Source organism: Pseudozyma flocculosa (assembly GCF_000417875.1).
Source record: "Pseudozyma flocculosa PF-1 unplaced genomic scaffold scaffold00013, whole genome shotgun sequence".
NCBI lineage: Eukaryota > Fungi > Basidiomycota > Ustilaginomycetes > Ustilaginales > Ustilaginaceae > Pseudozyma > Pseudozyma flocculosa.
In genome coordinates this window covers 784,398-800,223 of record NW_006920881.1, presented here as the reverse complement: position 1 = coordinate 800,223, position 15,826 = coordinate 784,398, and the positions used below count along the sequence as shown (strand labels likewise).

The 15,826-nt window shown below is 64.6% G+C and overlaps 6 protein-coding genes across 6 annotated transcripts in view; 3 read left to right on the top strand and 3 right to left on the bottom strand.

The window, feature by feature from the left end:
• Positions 1 to 135: 135 nt before the first annotated feature.
• Positions 136 to 1,651, bottom strand: PFL1_04262 (uncharacterized protein; the record flags this gene model as incomplete). The annotated part of the gene is made up of 6 exons (XM_007881785.1): positions 136 to 385; positions 492 to 594; positions 693 to 1,043; positions 1,134 to 1,336; positions 1,451 to 1,487; positions 1,597 to 1,651. The coding sequence occupies 6 exons, from the start codon at positions 1,649 to 1,651 to the stop codon at positions 136 to 138; spliced, it is 999 nt and encodes a 332-aa protein (XP_007879976.1).
• A 1,464-nt stretch (positions 1,652 to 3,115) lies between these two features.
• Positions 3,116 to 5,350, bottom strand: PFL1_04261 (uncharacterized protein; the record flags this gene model as incomplete). Its single annotated transcript, XM_007881784.1, has 1 exon — positions 3,116 to 5,350. The coding sequence occupies one exon, from the start codon at positions 5,348 to 5,350 to the stop codon at positions 3,116 to 3,118; it is 2,235 nt and encodes a 744-aa protein (XP_007879975.1).
• A 1,710-nt stretch (positions 5,351 to 7,060) lies between these two features.
• PFL1_04260 (uncharacterized protein) lies at positions 7,061 to 8,410 on the top strand (the record flags this gene model as incomplete). The annotated part of the gene is made up of 1 exon (XM_007881783.1): positions 7,061 to 8,410. The coding sequence occupies one exon, from the start codon at positions 7,061 to 7,063 to the stop codon at positions 8,408 to 8,410; it is 1,350 nt and encodes a 449-aa protein (XP_007879974.1).
• Positions 8,411 to 9,990: 1,580 nt separating this feature from the next.
• On the top strand, positions 9,991 to 11,989 carry PFL1_04259 (uncharacterized protein; the record flags this gene model as incomplete). Its single annotated transcript, XM_007881782.1, has 3 exons — positions 9,991 to 10,680; positions 10,823 to 11,803; positions 11,909 to 11,989. 3 exons carry the CDS (start codon positions 9,991 to 9,993, stop codon positions 11,987 to 11,989), a joined length of 1,752 nt encoding a protein of 583 aa, XP_007879973.1.
• Positions 11,990 to 13,898: 1,909 nt separating this feature from the next.
• Positions 13,899 to 15,485, top strand: PFL1_04258 (uncharacterized protein; the record flags this gene model as incomplete). Its single annotated transcript, XM_007881781.1, has 3 exons — positions 13,899 to 15,105; positions 15,195 to 15,304; positions 15,447 to 15,485. The coding sequence occupies 3 exons, from the start codon at positions 13,899 to 13,901 to the stop codon at positions 15,483 to 15,485; spliced, it is 1,356 nt and encodes a 451-aa protein (XP_007879972.1).
• A 179-nt stretch (positions 15,486 to 15,664) lies between these two features.
• PFL1_04257 (uncharacterized protein) overlaps positions 15,665 to 15,826 on the bottom strand; it is a gene marked incomplete at both ends in the record, with an annotated part of 2,533 nt that continues 2,371 nt past the window's right edge. The window contains one exon of the mRNA XM_007881780.1: positions 15,665 to 15,799. Coding sequence (XP_007879971.1) covers positions 15,665 to 15,799 — 135 coding nt within the window. The remainder of the gene's footprint in view (positions 15,800 to 15,826) is intronic.

Genomic DNA, 15,826 nt, shown 5'->3' with positions numbered 1-15,826 from the left:
GCAGCGACAGACACGAGAGGGGGCAGGGCACGGGGGGCCAGGCACCAGGGTGAGGGGGGGGGACCAAGAACAGCCGAGGACGAGGCGCCAAGTCCTTGAGAGCGCGTGTCGACAGCGCGACCGTGCTCCTCAAGCTTAGACGGCCTTGGCGACCGCCTTGCTCTTCGAGATGCCCTTGAGCAGCTGTCGCGTCCAGATCTCAAAGTAGTCTCGGAAGAAGAACAGGAGCGCCTGCGCCAGCACCGCCTTGGTGATCTGCGCCTGCATGCCCTGGTACCACCCCTTGATGCCCTTCTCGGCCATGATCTTCTGCAAGCAGTCGATCGCTCCCGTGTAGCGCGTGTTCTTAGCCTGCAGGCGGATCTTGCTCAGAATGTAGGGGAAGCTGTCGAGAGGCGCCGGGCAGTGTCGTAGCAGGCATTCGAGCGCCAGGGTCAGCATCGCGTGGGCCGTCGATCCGAGGGGCCGGGGACCGGGCAAGAATGACTTACGTGACGACCGTTGCGAGCGTCTTGGACAGCGCACCGACCAGAAACGACTTGCCGGGCGTCATCTTGCCATCCACGGACGCCGCCAGGATGATGGTCTTGACCCCTGCGCAACCAACCGGCAAAAGGATAAGCGGGAGGCGGGGGAGTCAGTGGACATCGACCAGGCCGAGCGTCGACCGAACAGCGCGGCTCGAGACTCACTCTCAAAGACGCCGTACGTGATGGCCGGGTTGACGGTCAGCACCAGGCTGGGCTTGAGGCCTCGCCACAGGCCCGTGATGCCGTCCTCCTTGAGGATGTCCTTTGCCACCCCCACGAAGCTCTCGTCGATCGGTGCGCCCTCCTTGCCCGGCTCGTTGGTCGAGCCAATCTGCTGCCGTGTCGCGATCACGCTGATCGGGATGGTGAAGATCTGTGCCAGAGCACCTGCAAGCGCTCCGAGGCACAGCTCCGTCACCGTGTTGAGCGCCGCGACGCCGCCGGCAGCGGTCTTGGTCGCTCGCTTGATGTAAAGCGTGCGGACCACAGTGTACCAGTAGAAGTAGGCGAACTCTGCGGGACGGGATGGTGGCAAGAGTCCGGAGCCGGGAGGTCAGCGTGCCGCCTCTTCCCTTACGATGTTCGCACGCCGTGGGCACTCACGGGTGGTGAAGGTGTTGACCATGCTCGCGCCGAACCCCTTGTAGAGGCCGGAGGGCCCCTCTTTGCTCTTGATGATGTGCAGAATGCCCTTGAGCAGGCCGGCGTTCTTGGGCACGGTGACGAGCGTCTTGGACGGATTCTTGGGGTCCTTGACCTCGACGGCGGCGCTGCTACCCTGGCCCGCCTGGATGCGTGTCTTGACGCTGCAGCGAGGAGTTGAGGACGGGGTTCAGAGGAGAGAGGGCATTGGAAAGCCAGCATCAGCACACCGGTGGACGGCCGCGAAAGCACGAAAAGCCATCGAGAGAGCGACTCACGTGTCAAGTGGGTAGACGACGGCATTGGAGAAGACGCCTGTGTTGACGTCGTGCGACGGTGGACGCGTCGGCCAAAGATGAGCAAGCATACCGAGGTGAGCATAGCGCTTTGGTCAGATCCGAAAATCGCGGCGCCGACCACTCACCGCCGAGCGCGCCGGCGAGGGCGTTGCCGAAGGGGGTCAGAGGCTCTTGTGCCATCTTGCGAGCGATCTGTGTGACTATGCCGAATGGAGGCTGGTTGGGGCGGTCTGGATGGAGCTGTGTGCTAGAGAGAGCTCGGAAAGGTCCCGATGCTGCGCAGTAGCGGAACGGTAGAAGCTGTCTAGAGGGCGCTTGAGTCGAGACAGCGGTTGGCCAGACTGGAGAGGATCGAAGTTGACGTGTCCAGGAGCGGAACCTTCCGAAACAGGGTTAGCGGAGTAGTCTGGTGGTGATGGTGATGGTGGTGGTGGTGGTGTAGGACGAAGGATGACGCTGGACGGCTCCGCAGACAGCCCCACGAAGAGAGAGAGAGAGCGCAACGGACGGCATCCGGCACTCGCCTCGCGAAGGAAGGGCAGGCGGGCGGAGGCCACCGGGCCAAGGCTACAGCCGGCGACCCTGCCTGCCAGGACCCGCCAGGGAAATTCCAGCAGAGGCCAGCAGCAGAGAGGCGGGCGCGGATCGAGCTCGCCTGGTAAAGCCGCCCTGCGGAACGTCCGACCGACTCCTCCGCATCACGCACGGCGTCGACGCCATCTTCGTCGTCGTCGGCAGCAGCAGCAGAGGTAGGGAGCCGCAGGGCACATCCCAAGCAAGCAAGCTTCTTGGTCCTGGCCCGCCTGTTCCACAGAACTCACAAGTGACCCCCGCAGGTGTCGCCCTGCCACTTCCCTTCTGCCCTGCCCGGCCCCGCGTCCATCCGCATCTCTGCATATCATCCACCCCACCACAACGGATCGGACCGGTTGGAGCTGCTGCTGGAGTGCCGTGCCAATGGCACAACGACGGCCATCGACCGGCCTGCTCCATCGCCTTGCGACATGATCAGCGCCGAGTCGATGGCGGCAGCATGGGATCGATCAGTCACCCACCTCAGCGTCTCAGACGAAGCGGCCGCACCAGGCTATGTAGGAGGGCAGGCAGCTCCGGCGAGGCTGGCCGTGCGTGCCCGTGCGGTCGGGTCCAACCGACCGAGTGACGCCAACCGGGCCCTCGGCCGCATCCAGTTGCCGTCCGACCGGCCTCGGGTTTGAAAGCGCTTCGAGGCTTCTCTCGGCCGGGTAAGCGGCGCCTCGTACGGGAAGGCGCCTGCCACTACTGTCCACTCCGCGCCGAGCCACTCGCCGTCCCCTCTTCTCCTCGATCTCTTGACAAAGCCAAAGCCGTAGGGCCGGCATCTCTGTTGCGCTGTGGTTGAAGGCTCTATAAAAACAATTGTGTGAGAGGGAAATCTATAGCGACAGTCGTGGGTTGGGGAAAAGATGCAGGCGGGCGAAACCAGAGCAAAGACAGTAGTAGTTGTAGACGGAGCGCGAGGGGGCAAAGAGTGGAGCCAAAGAGGGCCGAGGGGCACAGGGGGGAGGGAGAGAGAGGGAGAGGGCTCGATCCGTGGCAAGTGCGGCTACGAGGGAAAGGAATGCATTGCCGTCGTCTTTGTACGGCGAAAAACCACCTCGCCACTCAGGGGCGATCTTGGGTCTGCGCAGCAGACTGCTCGTGGTGATCGTAATGATGGTGGTACCGGCCGTCATAGTCCTGATGCCCCGAGTACTGCTGCTGTTGCTGATACTGCCCATGTTGCTGCTGGTCGTAATGCTGCTGCTGCTGCTGATGCTGGTCATGGTACTGCTGATCCGCATGCTGGCTGCTGGCGTAGCCGTTCTGGACCTGGTGCGCCCCGCCCTGGTCCCATGCCGCCTGTGCATCCTGCCCTGGTGAGCCGTTCGAGGCGTAGCCATGGGCATGCCAGTCGCCACCCGCAGTCTCCCCGACATAGCCGCTGTTGCGCCTCTCGGGCGTCACTGACTGCGATGGGTTCTGCGAGGTCAAGTAGGCGTCGTAGAGATCCTCGTAGCCGCGCGTGCTCGGATCTGGGCTAGGCGACGCCGAGTTGCCCGCCGAGGCGGCATGTCCACTGTTGTAGTACTGCTGCTGGTGCTGGTGCTGGTACGGCGGCTCCCCCACTGCGTAGGCGCCCGCTTGTGCACCGTGATCGTGCAGCGTGCTGGATGCCGTCTCAAAGGCGAAGGATGGGAGACGGCTGTGGTCCTGGGCACCGCTAGCTCCATTGTGGTCCGCGCCGTTGGAATAAGGCACGTACGACGACAGGTCGGATGGCGCCGGTGGTGGGAACTCGAGGCCTTCGACGCCGTGACTGTCCTTGGGCGGGGGATAGTCGAGACCGCCGTTGGCGTAGGGTCCATCGACCGCTTGGCTCTGGGCCGGCCACTGCGACTCTGGATTGAGCGGGCTCGGCCCGACGTGGTGAGCGCCAAGGTTGGGGCTTCGGAGCAGGCCAGCCTGTGGATCGACCAACGCCCGGGGCTGACCCGGCCCGTGGTTGTACATCTGGCCCTGAGCGCCAGGTTGCGGCGAGAGGCGGCCCTGGCCACCGACGCGCTGGGCGAAGAGCATCGGCGACGTTCCGACCGGACCCATCTGATCGAGGAGCGTCTCCATGCCGCGCACGTGAGCTGCTCCAAACGCGGGGCTGGCGGCGGAGCCGGGGGGCAGGCCGGGCGCGCCCCGCATCGCCTCGCCTCCTGCATGACCCGCGTTCTTGACGAGGTCGGCGGTGCTGCTGTAGTTGCTGCCCATGCCGTAGAAGCGCGAGGCATTCATCGAAGGGCTGCCGTAGCCGTCCTTGTCGGCACCGTGGAAGCCTAGCTGGCTGTGGGCGACGGTGGAGCTGGATCCGCTGTTGGTCCGCTGCAGGCCGATGCCGGGCTTCTCGTTCATCAGGTCGACGTCGACGTTGGGCAGGGTGGGCTGCGGGATGGCGCGGCCCACCATCTCGCCCTTCTTGTTCATCAGGTGCGAGAAGTCGCCGGCGGCCTCCTTCCGGGCGATGGCGGCCTGCTTCATGAGCCGCTGCTTCTTCTTGCGCTTGACCATCTCCGAGATGCGCTTGTCGATCTTGTGGCAGCAGTACTCCTTGAGGTTGCCCTTGATGTAGCAGAGCAGCGGGATGTACATGACGGCGGCGGCGATGAGGAGGATCATCGAGCCGGCAAAGACAGCGACGGTGAAGAGCATGGTGAGGATCATGAGGCCCGTGACCCAGCTGCCCTGGTAGTAGTCGTACGGGTCGGTGCTCCACTTTGCGTGCGAGCCGAGGCCGTAGAGGGTGAAGAAGTTGATGACCTGGCGCGGGCCGTCGGCGACCAGCAGCCGCTTCCAGCCCTTGAACGTGAAGAAGATAAAGAAGGCGAACTCGTCCTTCTTCTTCTTGCTGTTGTTGATCTGGTTGAAGAGGCAGAAGTGGTCGTAGCTGCGGCACGAGTAGTAGTTGTTGGACATGACATTGGTGTAGGCGTAGCTGATGTCGCGGCTCTTGATGATGGCGCGCGACTTGTGCGCCTCGTAGGCGAGCAGCAGGAAGGAGAAGAGGATACAGCCGGTGAAGATCCACTTGCTGTAGGAGATGGGGACGCGGAAGTTGTTGTCCGGGTCGTTCTGGACCAGGTCGTAGAGGTTGCCGTTGGTGCCGTTGAAGTGGCCAAAGGCGAGGAGCGTGATGGCGGTGTAAATGTCGGCGACGTAGACTGCAAACGACTTGACCATCATCAGCCAGAAGAACCCGTACTTTGCACGGGTGAGCCACCCGCGCGCGCGGTACTCCTGGACGTCGATGAAGTCGAACTTGTGGTCGGGCACCTCTTCACGCTTCCAGTCGCTGGAGCCATTGCAGCACATGGTGGCGGCTGGCGGGCCGCGGCGGTGGCCGAGGAGGCGAGTGCCCTACGTCGGTCGCGCCGGTGTGGCTGGCCTGTACCGCTGCGAGCGTGGCGGGGTCGATGGGGCAGTAGGGCGGTCGACTGGAGGGCAGAAGGGGTCTGGTCGAGCTGTCCGAAAGTGAGGGCTGGGATCGAGGCGGCCCCGCAGGGTCGGAGCGACACGGCAGGTGTGCTGTCGAAGCGGAAGAAGCGGGGCGATGAGATGGAGGATGAATCGTCGAGCGACCTGCGCCGACAAAGGGAGATAGGTAGAGAAGTAGAGAGAATGTGTGTGTGCTGGTGTGTGTGTGTGTGCGTGTGTGTGCGTATGCGCGTATGCGTATTGCCGGGAGCCTGTCTGCGAGGTGCACCGTGTACGGGCGTGTCTGGGAGGGAGTGGCTGTTTGTTGCAAGGGGAGAAGAGTGAGGGGCAAGGGGAGCAAGGAGGGCGATGGAGATGGAGGAAGGCAGAAGAGAGGCGGTCGCGATGGACAAAAAGGAGGCCGGTTTGCGACTATGGCGGCGACGCAACACAACACCGCCAGGCCTAGCCTGGTCAGGCCAGCCAAAGGGTGCTGGTGCGGCACACCGAAAATGTGATTTCAGAGAGCAGAGAGGGTGCAGGCGGGCCACCCACCAACCAACACCCGAAATGCGGCCTAGGTTACCTGGGCTTGGCGGGGCAGGCAGGCAGGCAGGCAGGCAGGCAGCCAGCCAGCCAGCCAGCGGACCGGCGAGCAAGCGGGCGGGCGTCCAGAAAAGGGGGGCAGCCAGGCTGGCTCAAGCTTTGCGATCTGCAGCCCCCACGCACCCACGCCGCCCGAGTGTGCCGCTCTAGGACCCTATAACGGGCCTGCCTGCCTGCCTGCCTGCCCTAGCCTACGTTTGCCCTTGACTACGCTACCCTAGCTCTTGGTCGTACGAACAGACACCACAGCGCAGAATGGCGGCTTGCTTGACCGTTGCCCTGTACGTCCGGGGCCAGCGCAAACCACCTGCTGGCGGCCGGGCGGCCGGGCGCTCAATGGTCAGCGGCCGCACCATCACCGCCGCCTTTGGCTTGCCCGCTTGACTACTGTATTCGCTGCTTCGCGGGCTGCGGCTCCCGTCAGCCAGCTAGGGACCGACAGCTAGCGCACGGCGGCGTGTGCAAGCGTCGTGCGCTCGAAGAAGCCGTAGGAAAGGCCGGCTCGATATCGCACCTGGTGGAGCAGGGGCGGGGGACCGCCAAACGAGGCTTGCGTTGCGGGCCGTGCAAGTTGAGGGGGCGACAGCTTGGTGGAACGCGGTGGTCCGTGTGCCGCAGGTTGGCCAGCGAGACCCTTGCCTGACCAGGAGGCCAGGCTGGCCGGCTGGCTGCCTGGCGTCGTGGCAGCGCTGGAATGCGGCAAGACGTTCCCTTCGTCTGGCGGGCAGAACACCTCTCTGCCTAGTTGCCTGCTGGTTGCGACACCGTCTCAGCTCTCTGCTCGTGGCTCTCTCAACCTCGACGACGCCCTCACCCATCCTCGCGCCTCTCTGACGGGCTCGACCCGACACGGCGCGGCTGCCCTGCTCGCCACCCCGCCGACGTGCCAACCCTCCGGATCCCACTCCACTACCAGCTCGTTTTCCTTCCTCGCTCCAGGAGCGGCCGCAACTCGTCTGCCTCTCCACCACCTGCTCACACACCCGCCACTGCGACTCCGACATGCCTCTGCCGAACGAGCGAAAGGCGAGCGGCGTGAGCTCCCTCATCCAGCTCTTCAAGGAAAAGGAGCGCCAGGAGCAGAACGACGCACAAAAGCTCAAGCCTCGCTCCAGCCTCGATCCTCCGCCGATCAGGAGCGCCAGACCCGTCTCGCCAGCCTTCGCCCTGCCATATGGCGTCGCTCCCGAGGTAGCGGCGCCAACAGAGCGAGTAGATGCTGCGGGACCCGCCAGTAGTGACGTGACCAAGCCACCCTCGGAAGCTGAAGCCGTCTCTGCGGCGAGCCAAAAAGTCGTGGAGGCCAAAGACGCCAGGACGGAAGCCAGAGCTGAGCAAAGCGCGGACGACGGGAGCAGCCCCGTCCCGCCGAATGGGCCTGCTACCTCGCTCACCGAAGGCGTCGAAGGTGAGCCAGGCCCCCCGTCCACTGCCTCGCGAGAGACTGCAACGGCCGAGGAGCCGACCGAGCTCAAGCTCGAAACAGGACATGCACGCGAGCAGGAAAAGTCTGCTGGCAGCGGCATACAGGCAGCCAAGCCGACCAACTCGACCAAGCCTGAGGCTACGGATCTTGCGGGCAGAGCCGCCAAGCAGCCGCCGGAGGCCAAGACACCTTCCCGTCGTGGCGGCTTCATGGCTCCCACTGCCAGCTCAGCAGCTCGAGCAGCGAGCAACACCCCGGCCCGCAAGTCGTCCGACTCGCCGAGGAAGGCCCCCACACCGTCCAGCAAGGCAAGGATATCCACGGATCGCACTGCGAGCCCGGCAACGTCACCGCTGGCCGCAAAAGCCAGCCTGGATCGGAGACAGCAAGCCGTCGTGTCCCCGAGCCCCAGCAGAGCCAAGGTCACGAAGTCGATGGTGTCCAAACCGGCCGCGGCTGGCGACAGGTCAAGGAAGCAAAGTTTGGCAGGCTCCGGTCCTCGTCAGGCCCCGCCTGCTCCTCGGCGATCCCAGGATCATCACCGGACGGAAGAGGCACCTATAGCCAGGATCACCCTGGCCAGCAAGGCGATTTCCACCGTAGCTACGGAGCCGTCCGACGACGCGAGCGGCCGCGCGGACAATACAGTGCGGCCCGTTGGCCGCAATGGAGCGAGTCCCACGACGGACGACCCTCGTCGGGCGGCTGAAGTTGAACCGAGCGAGTCTGGACGTAGCGGGATGACTTTTGGAGAGGAGGACTCGACGAGCATCGGCACCAGAGACGAGATGGCCAGCTCCCGCGCCACCAGTGCCTCGGGCGAGAGCGAGCATGGACGAGGCGAGAAGCCCGACGACGGCCCGATGACTGCCAAGCTGTCGCAGGATGGGTTCCAGCTGCCGGGCGAGGCCACGGCAGTCATATGAAAGGGCAGCTCGAGCGGCGACGGCACCCAGCATCGACATCGCTGTGCCATGTCCAATGAACACAGCCACCGCCGCGGTGGCATGCATATGACCGGCCGCCGCGCAAATGTATTCTACTCTCAAGCACCGCAAAGCCGCTCACGGGCTGGCACGAGATATCCAGCCTCCATCCCGACGGGATGTCCCTGGCAAGAGTCGGGGGATGTGGTGGCGCCGATAGCCGCCGTCTGCTCCTCTTGCGATAGGGGCCGAGAGCAGGACCAGGGGATGGCACCTGGCAAGGGAAGACTCAATCCCCGCCGCTTGTTTGCTTGCTCGCGCGCACGTTTCCCACCTCCGCCGCCGCTTGCCTCGGTCTAGGCCTGATGCTTGCCGAAACAGCCGCCGGCCTCGCCGTCGTTGCCGCCGCCATACATGTCGGCTGCCGCAGTCGGAAGCCTTTCTTGCTTGACCACCGCTCAGCTGCTGCTTCGGCATCGGTTTCGGCATCCTCCTCTGCGCCGCCGGCCGGTTCGCGACGACGTACATACATACACCTACATCGAGCCGTGAATTTGATGATGAATTTGCCCTGAGGGCCGGGTTGCCTGGGCAGGCCTCGGGTCGCTCGCTCGCTGGCTGGCCAAGAACGTGGCGGAATACCTGCTGGCCTGCGGTGGCCAGGGCCAGCCGGCTCGGGTTTTGATTGTCGCGCGTCGAGCCAAAGGAGGCAGGTGGAGGAGGCCTGGCCTGGCCTCGACTGGCCGCTGACACGAGGTGTGGATGCCTCGCACCCTGGTCCCCCGCTCTGACGGACTAGTCGCGAGCCGTATGACGCTGTCGCCCGCCTCTGCGTCACAGCCATGACCGATGATGTGTTGGTGTGTCGTACAGTGGGCACCGCTTCCCTCCCTTCCAGCCAAGACGGGATGAAACCATGGTCATGGCGACGGGGTCAGGGACGTAGACTCGTTGCGCTGCCTGGCCTGGCGCTGCGCAGATGCCGACATGAGGAGAGGTCCGAAGCGTGTGCAAGCCAAGCCTGCCTGGCCGGGAAGCTGCCGGCACGCTGCCCTCGCCCTGACAACCGCAGGCAGGCAGCAGGAAGAAGGCGCTCCGAGGCTCTGTCCCTGGCAACGGGCGGCGGCTTTCCCCGCATGGCAACCGCCCGGCCTGCCCGCCTGCACGCACGCACCCAAGCCTAGCCCTTGTGTCCGTCGAGGGCGGCCGGCACCAAAATAGCCATCAAAATTGCCGTCGAGCTCCCCTCGATGACACTCTCGATGCTTCGCTCTACGTCCTTCTTGTTCTTCTTGTTGCACCACCACCACCACCCCGCACCGACCAGGCTCCTACGACCCTTCGCTATCCAAGCCTTGGATCACCCTCATAGCTGGAAGACTGGAGCTCCCCGGAACCGGATACCACCGACGTAGCGCCGGGCCACCTTCGGCTTCTCCGCCTCGAGGCGCCCGCCCAAACCTTGTCGGCCCAAGGTGCAACTCCCGCGGCGGGTTAAAACGCACCGCCTTCGGATCTTCCGCCTCGGCACCTCCCCGACTCATTGACCCCGGCGCCTCCAGGTGCGGCCGCTCCGTGCGATGGGTGAGCGCAGCAACAACGGCGCCTTCAACCTGCGCAACGTGGCGCGCTCGCTCTCGCTCAAGCGCAAGGGCAACACGTCGACGCAGGGCAGCAACGGTCGCTATGCGCTGCCGACCGACATCCCCGCCCCGCCGCGTGAAGTAACGCGGCAGCCATCGCTGCCCGAGAGAGTCCCCGAGAGAGTGCCCGAGAGGGAGTCGCTGGCCTCGCTGGGCTACTCGAGCCTCAACTACGTGCCGCCGCCAGACTCCAGGCCCAAGCGCAACGCCTCGACCAAGCACCGGCGGGCACAGCAGAGCTACGACCTGCTCGGAAGCCACGGAAGCGGCAACGGGGCGCACAGCAGGGGCCCGCAGCTGCCTTTGAGAGCATCTCGCAGCGACGAGTCGCTCGTCATTGACTCGGCCGTCCCGCCCAAGCTGCAGTCAACGGCGCGCGGCGCCCCCTCCGGTCCTCCGCCCTACGGGTCGCCCCCGCCCATGACATCGCCCTACCTCGTCAAGAGCCCCCAAGCGCCCGCGGCCGAGGCCGCCTCTTCGACCGGAGACGACCCGCTGCAGAACATCAAGGACCACATGCGTGCCAATGCCGACCTCATCGGCAATGGGCCGTTTTACTCGGTGCAGCGCGGCTGGAAGAAGGGCATCTACATGAGCCGGGCCGAGGCCGACAGGCAGATACGCAACGTGAGTACCGCAGTCACGCTCGGCGGCTCGGCAATGCGACAAAGGCTGCGACACCTCCGGCAAGGGCTCCCCTCGAGCATCCCGCTCCGAATTCTGAAACCCCCACTGACACCACGTATCCTTCGCTATCGCCCCTCTGCAGTTCCCCGGGCCCGTCATCAAGACGTTTGAGAACCTCGACGAAGCCATCGCGTTCCTCAAACCGGATGCTGCGGTGCTGGAGACTCCGGACGAGGACCAGGACGAGGAGGTGCTCGAGCGGGCGAGGATCTTTTCCGACCTCGCAAGCTCGGGCCAGGTCGAGCTCAAGAGGGCCATATCGCTGTCGTCGGAGAGGAAGGCGGCACGCCTCAGGGCCAACAGGGCGCAGAAGGACAGCCTCGACTCTGCCAACGGCTCGGCCACAGCGTCGGCCGCCGCGGCCACTTCTCTCGGGCTTTCCGCAGGACCTTGGGCCACGTCGCGGACCATCCTGAAGCAGGGCGCGCACAGCCCGTTTGAGGACCCCGTCTCGAACCCTCTCGACAAGGCATTACCGGTGCCAGCCGAGCCCCTCTGCGGCCCTTCCCGGCTGGTCACGCTCCTGCCCGTCCGTAACCTGGAGGCTTCCAAGAGCTTCTACACCACCGTCCTTGGCATGACGTGCTCCTCGCAGCACGAGGGCGTGCAGGCCATCCTGACTTCGTCGACCGGTGCCTCGTTCTGCCTGCGCAGCCTGGATGTGGCGCCACCGATGCCATCAGGGAGCGGGCTCGCCAGGAGCAGCAGCATTGGCCGCTCGAACTCGTCCAATGGCCGCTCCGGTCGCCCGATGTTGCCCCCGATGAACGAAGACGGAGAGGCGCCGGTATCGTCAGGATCAGGGCCCGACAGCCCATCACGGAACGACTTGAGGCCGTCGAGGTCGCCCGTGCCGCCACCCCCGCCGCCGCGCAGCGCCACTGTGACCATGTCTGGAATCACGACTCTGGTCGAATACCCGAAACCCCTCGACGCTTTGCACAGCCTCGTATCGCAGAGGATCAACGGCTGGACGCAGCACGACGCCCGTCAGTTCGGAGACCTTCGCTTCGGATCAAGGAGGACGGAGGGCGCCAAGATGCTGTCTGAAGTCGAGGACAAGGTGAGTGTCACCATCTCGGGGTCGCGCGGGCGCTGGCCGGACCATGTGAACCTCTAGCTTACCCTCTGCCGCCCTGACTCTTGTTCGCTGCGACTGCACATACAGCCATGGGGCTGCCAGGAGTTCCACGTCTCTGATCCGGATGGACACCGGCTCATCTTCACGAGTCCGCTGCAAGCTCGGTGACCTCGGCGACCTCTGCGCCGCTCATTATCTTCTGGCCAAGGCACGGAACGCAAAGCATCGCACTGTCAGTCCGTATACCCCCAACTCTATCCTACTACAACGCAGCAGCATCCGCCCTTTGCCCCTCGAACCGCAATGAGCATCATCCTCGGCCCTGTCGTCGGCCACTGTGCCGGGGCGCGTGCAGCCTCACCATGAACCGGCCCTCAGGTCGGACAGCCCCGGCGGTACGCGTGGCTTCCGCGCCTCATTACAATTAGGCTCCGGTGGCCAGCGGCGCAACCGGGCCTCTCCTGCGCACCGCCCTGCGCCGCTGTTCGCCCGGCCGAGCTGTGATGTGCACTATCCTAGAAACCAGGGCCGGAACGGCAGACGGCCTCAGGGCGCCAGAGCCCTTTGTCCGACAAGGCTAGGGTACACGACCACCGTACGATGCTGGCCGATCGGGTGTGCGTGCGTGTGTCTTGGGGTACGCGGTCAATCTGTGCGACGCGCGGCCGCCCAAATGAGCTGCCCCCTCTTTCCTTCTCTCCCCATCCCTCACAAGTGCTTGCGATACTGAACCATGCTGCGCAAGCTGCTCAGACAGGTTGGCTCACCCTCTGAGCTGCCCAGCGACACACCGCAGAGGCAGACTGTCCCACACGCCATCACAGCCGATCCGCCGCCATATCTGGCGCCTCCGTGGCAGCCCTGGGTGCCACAGCGCGTGGCTCTTGGCGACGTCGCCTCTTTTGCGCCGCCCCACGACCACCTGCATGCCCTCGCTCCCGCTGCGGTTGCCGACTGGCCGAATGGCTCCTCCATCAGGCTACCGCCACCACCTCCGCCGCCCAGCATCAGGATGGCCGGCATCGCCTCTTCACCAGCCCTGCTGCCCGCTGCAGGCCAGCTCCCGCACCAGACCACTTCTCTTGGTCGATCGACCCTGCCCTTCCCTGCTTCAGACGAACCGACCCGCAGCCAGATCCAGCCCGCACTCAACGACAACTCGGTTGATCCACCACTTCTTGCGGAGAATGGCGCCGGCTGGACCAGCCTGGCAATAGAGGTAGAGGACAGCGACGTGGCCTTTGATCGCAGCCGCAAGGTGGAGCGCCTAGCGGACGTCGTCCCCCGAGAGCAACCCGTGACGGTGGCGCCTGCCGGAGAAAGCAGCCCACCCTCGTCGCGCCCTCGTCGCACGAGCAAGGCCAAGAAGAGCCTGAGGGAGCGACTCCCGAGCTTCTCATTCGGCCAGCGTCGTGTCGGAGATCAGGCTGCCAAAGACCGCCAAGCGCAGGACGCCGCCACCACGAAGGTGGACACCGCCACGGTCCAACAGCCGGGAAACGGTGCAGATCTCGCCTGGATCGAGGCAAAACGTCAAGCCGAGGACAAGTTTGCGAGCTGGCTCACGAGGTCCGCGACGCTTGGCGCAACGCCTGAGGACGAGGCAAAAGGGGCATCTGAACGACCGCCTATCGTCTCTGGTGATGCAGGCGAACAGCGAATGGGAAAGGCCGCTCCGAACGCCTTGGCCATCGGTGCGGCTCCTGTTTCCGCATCCGAGCAGTCCATCGGCCATCTGACTACAGGCCAGACACCTAAGGACTCGCCTCAGCAGAGCAGGCCTAGCCAAGCTCGGGTCCGCCCAAGAAAGCCAGTCGCTGGCATCGATGCCGACGATCTGGCGACGGAGCTGAGCAGCCTGGTGTCGAAACACCCTCGCCTTCGCGCCAAGCCAAACAAGGCAGAGGGAGCAGCGGCAGCCTCGGGCGATGTGGCTACCACGGGTTCCGCGGCGCCCCTTCTTACGCCCGTGCAACTCCACCTCCCTTGGGTTTCAGGTGATCAGCCGCCGCCGACGGCACATCAGTGCTCAGTCTCTGCCAAGCCCAAGCAAGTCGGCCAGACACAGGTCGACGGCATGACGGCTTCTGGCCATCAGGATGCTCTTCACCAGTCCTCTGTCTTCACCGCACCATCTACGCTGCTGACATTCGGCACTTTGGGTCCTCCCACTGACGACCAGCAACAGCAGGCAAACGGTTCTGATAGCAGCAACAAGCGTGGCAGACAGATGCCGCAGAGCCAGCCGATGCTGCGCGAGGAGCCGACCATGGCGAGCTTCCTGCCGCTTCTCGAGCTGGAAAGGAAAGAGCGGCCGTCGACGGCGCGACGACTGAGCCATGCGCCACGAACGCGATCGAGCCTGGGCGGCGACGACGAAAACGACGATGACGATGAGTGGGGTATCGAACTGGGCAGCTCGGCGGATGCCTCGGTCGTCGACCGCATCGAAAAGTGGCGCAATCAGGTCCGATCGCCCGCACCTAGTGCGGTGGGCGTGGCCGAATCGTCCATCTCGCGTCGGACGGAAAGCTGCAAGGTCGACGACTCGATGTCCAAGCTCACCTCGGTCAGCCGCAGCCCCCTGGGACCGCAACTTACCGTCGCCGTACAAGGAGAGACTGGCGCCGAGATCAGATCGATCGCACCCACCGACGAGCTCAAGATGCCTCATCGGAACGACGCCGGATCGGGTTGCGAGTCGGACGACGGTTCGTCGCAGCGCACCATCGAGTGCCAGGAGTCGCCGCTACGCACCAACATGACGCCCCTACGGAGGTTCGGTCAGCCTCTGGGCCGTGTTCAGCTTCTGGATCGCGCCGAGGGCGGGAAATCCGCATCATCCTCGCAAGTCATCGCGCCAACGACCAAGGGGATCGAGGCTGGCTACCGTCCAGTGGCACAAGGTGCACCGAAGGCCGGCCGGATCGTCGCGCGAGACAAGCCGTCGAACCAGTTGGTCGGAGCTAAGACGCTAGGCACGCGCCACCATTACCGGCTCAGCGACTCGGAAGCGGAAGCCGTCTTCAACCCAGCTTCGAACCGCGCCTCGCCACCGCGCGTGTCCGGCCACCGTTCGTCGCCTTCCACCGAGCAGCAGACGACTACCTCGACGCCGTCGCCCACCGCCTTGTCGAGCCGTTCACGCCAGGGCATCGATACGTCCTCGCCAGACGTTAAGCGCGCCTCTTCGTCGTCGGCACAGACATCCGATGTCCAGGCCATGCAGCGCGAGATGCTCGCCAAGGCCGTAGATCGACTCACGTCGTACGTCGAAAACGCCGGTACGTCCTCGTCCTCGTCCCGCTGCTACCACTTCCGATCAGGGCACGCGTCAATTGACTGACGAGCTGTGCGTTTGACCGTCAAACAGGCGAATTGACGAGCCTGCAAAAGAGCCTTGTTGCTCTTCACGAAAAGCTCCTCGCCACGTCGCCGTCGTCGCCTGGAAAGAGGGACGACCTCGATGCTCGAGTCGCCCTGGTGAGTGCCGCACGCCGGAACACCGTCTTCCCGACATTCACGCACGTCGTCAAGACGCCTGGCCTCGCTGACCATCCCAGCTGGGAAAGTCTCTCTTTGCGGCCCTGCATCGGGACGACCGTCTTGCCTGCCCCGTCTCCAGCTCGAAAAGGCCGTCTTTGCTTCCTCGCTCTCACCATGACCGCGATGCCGGAAACACCGATCACAAAAGAAGATCGCAACCCTACACCTCCGAGCGACGCCAGCTGATCGCCTCAGAGATCGTGATCAAGATGCAGGCGCTCGTCGGATTACAATTTGCCCATCGACTTCGAACAACATCACCGCACGCCCGTCGAGGCGCGTTTGAAAGCGAGCCCCCTAGTCTCGCAGGAGGGCGTTGACGACGTGGTGCACGCGGAGCTGTCGGAGGTCCGTGTAGGTCTGACCCGTTCCGAGGAAGTAGATGGGCAGACCGGTAGCCGATGTCGTCGTGAGCGCCGTTCCGACCTTGTCCTGTTGATGGGCGAGCGAAGGGGGGGG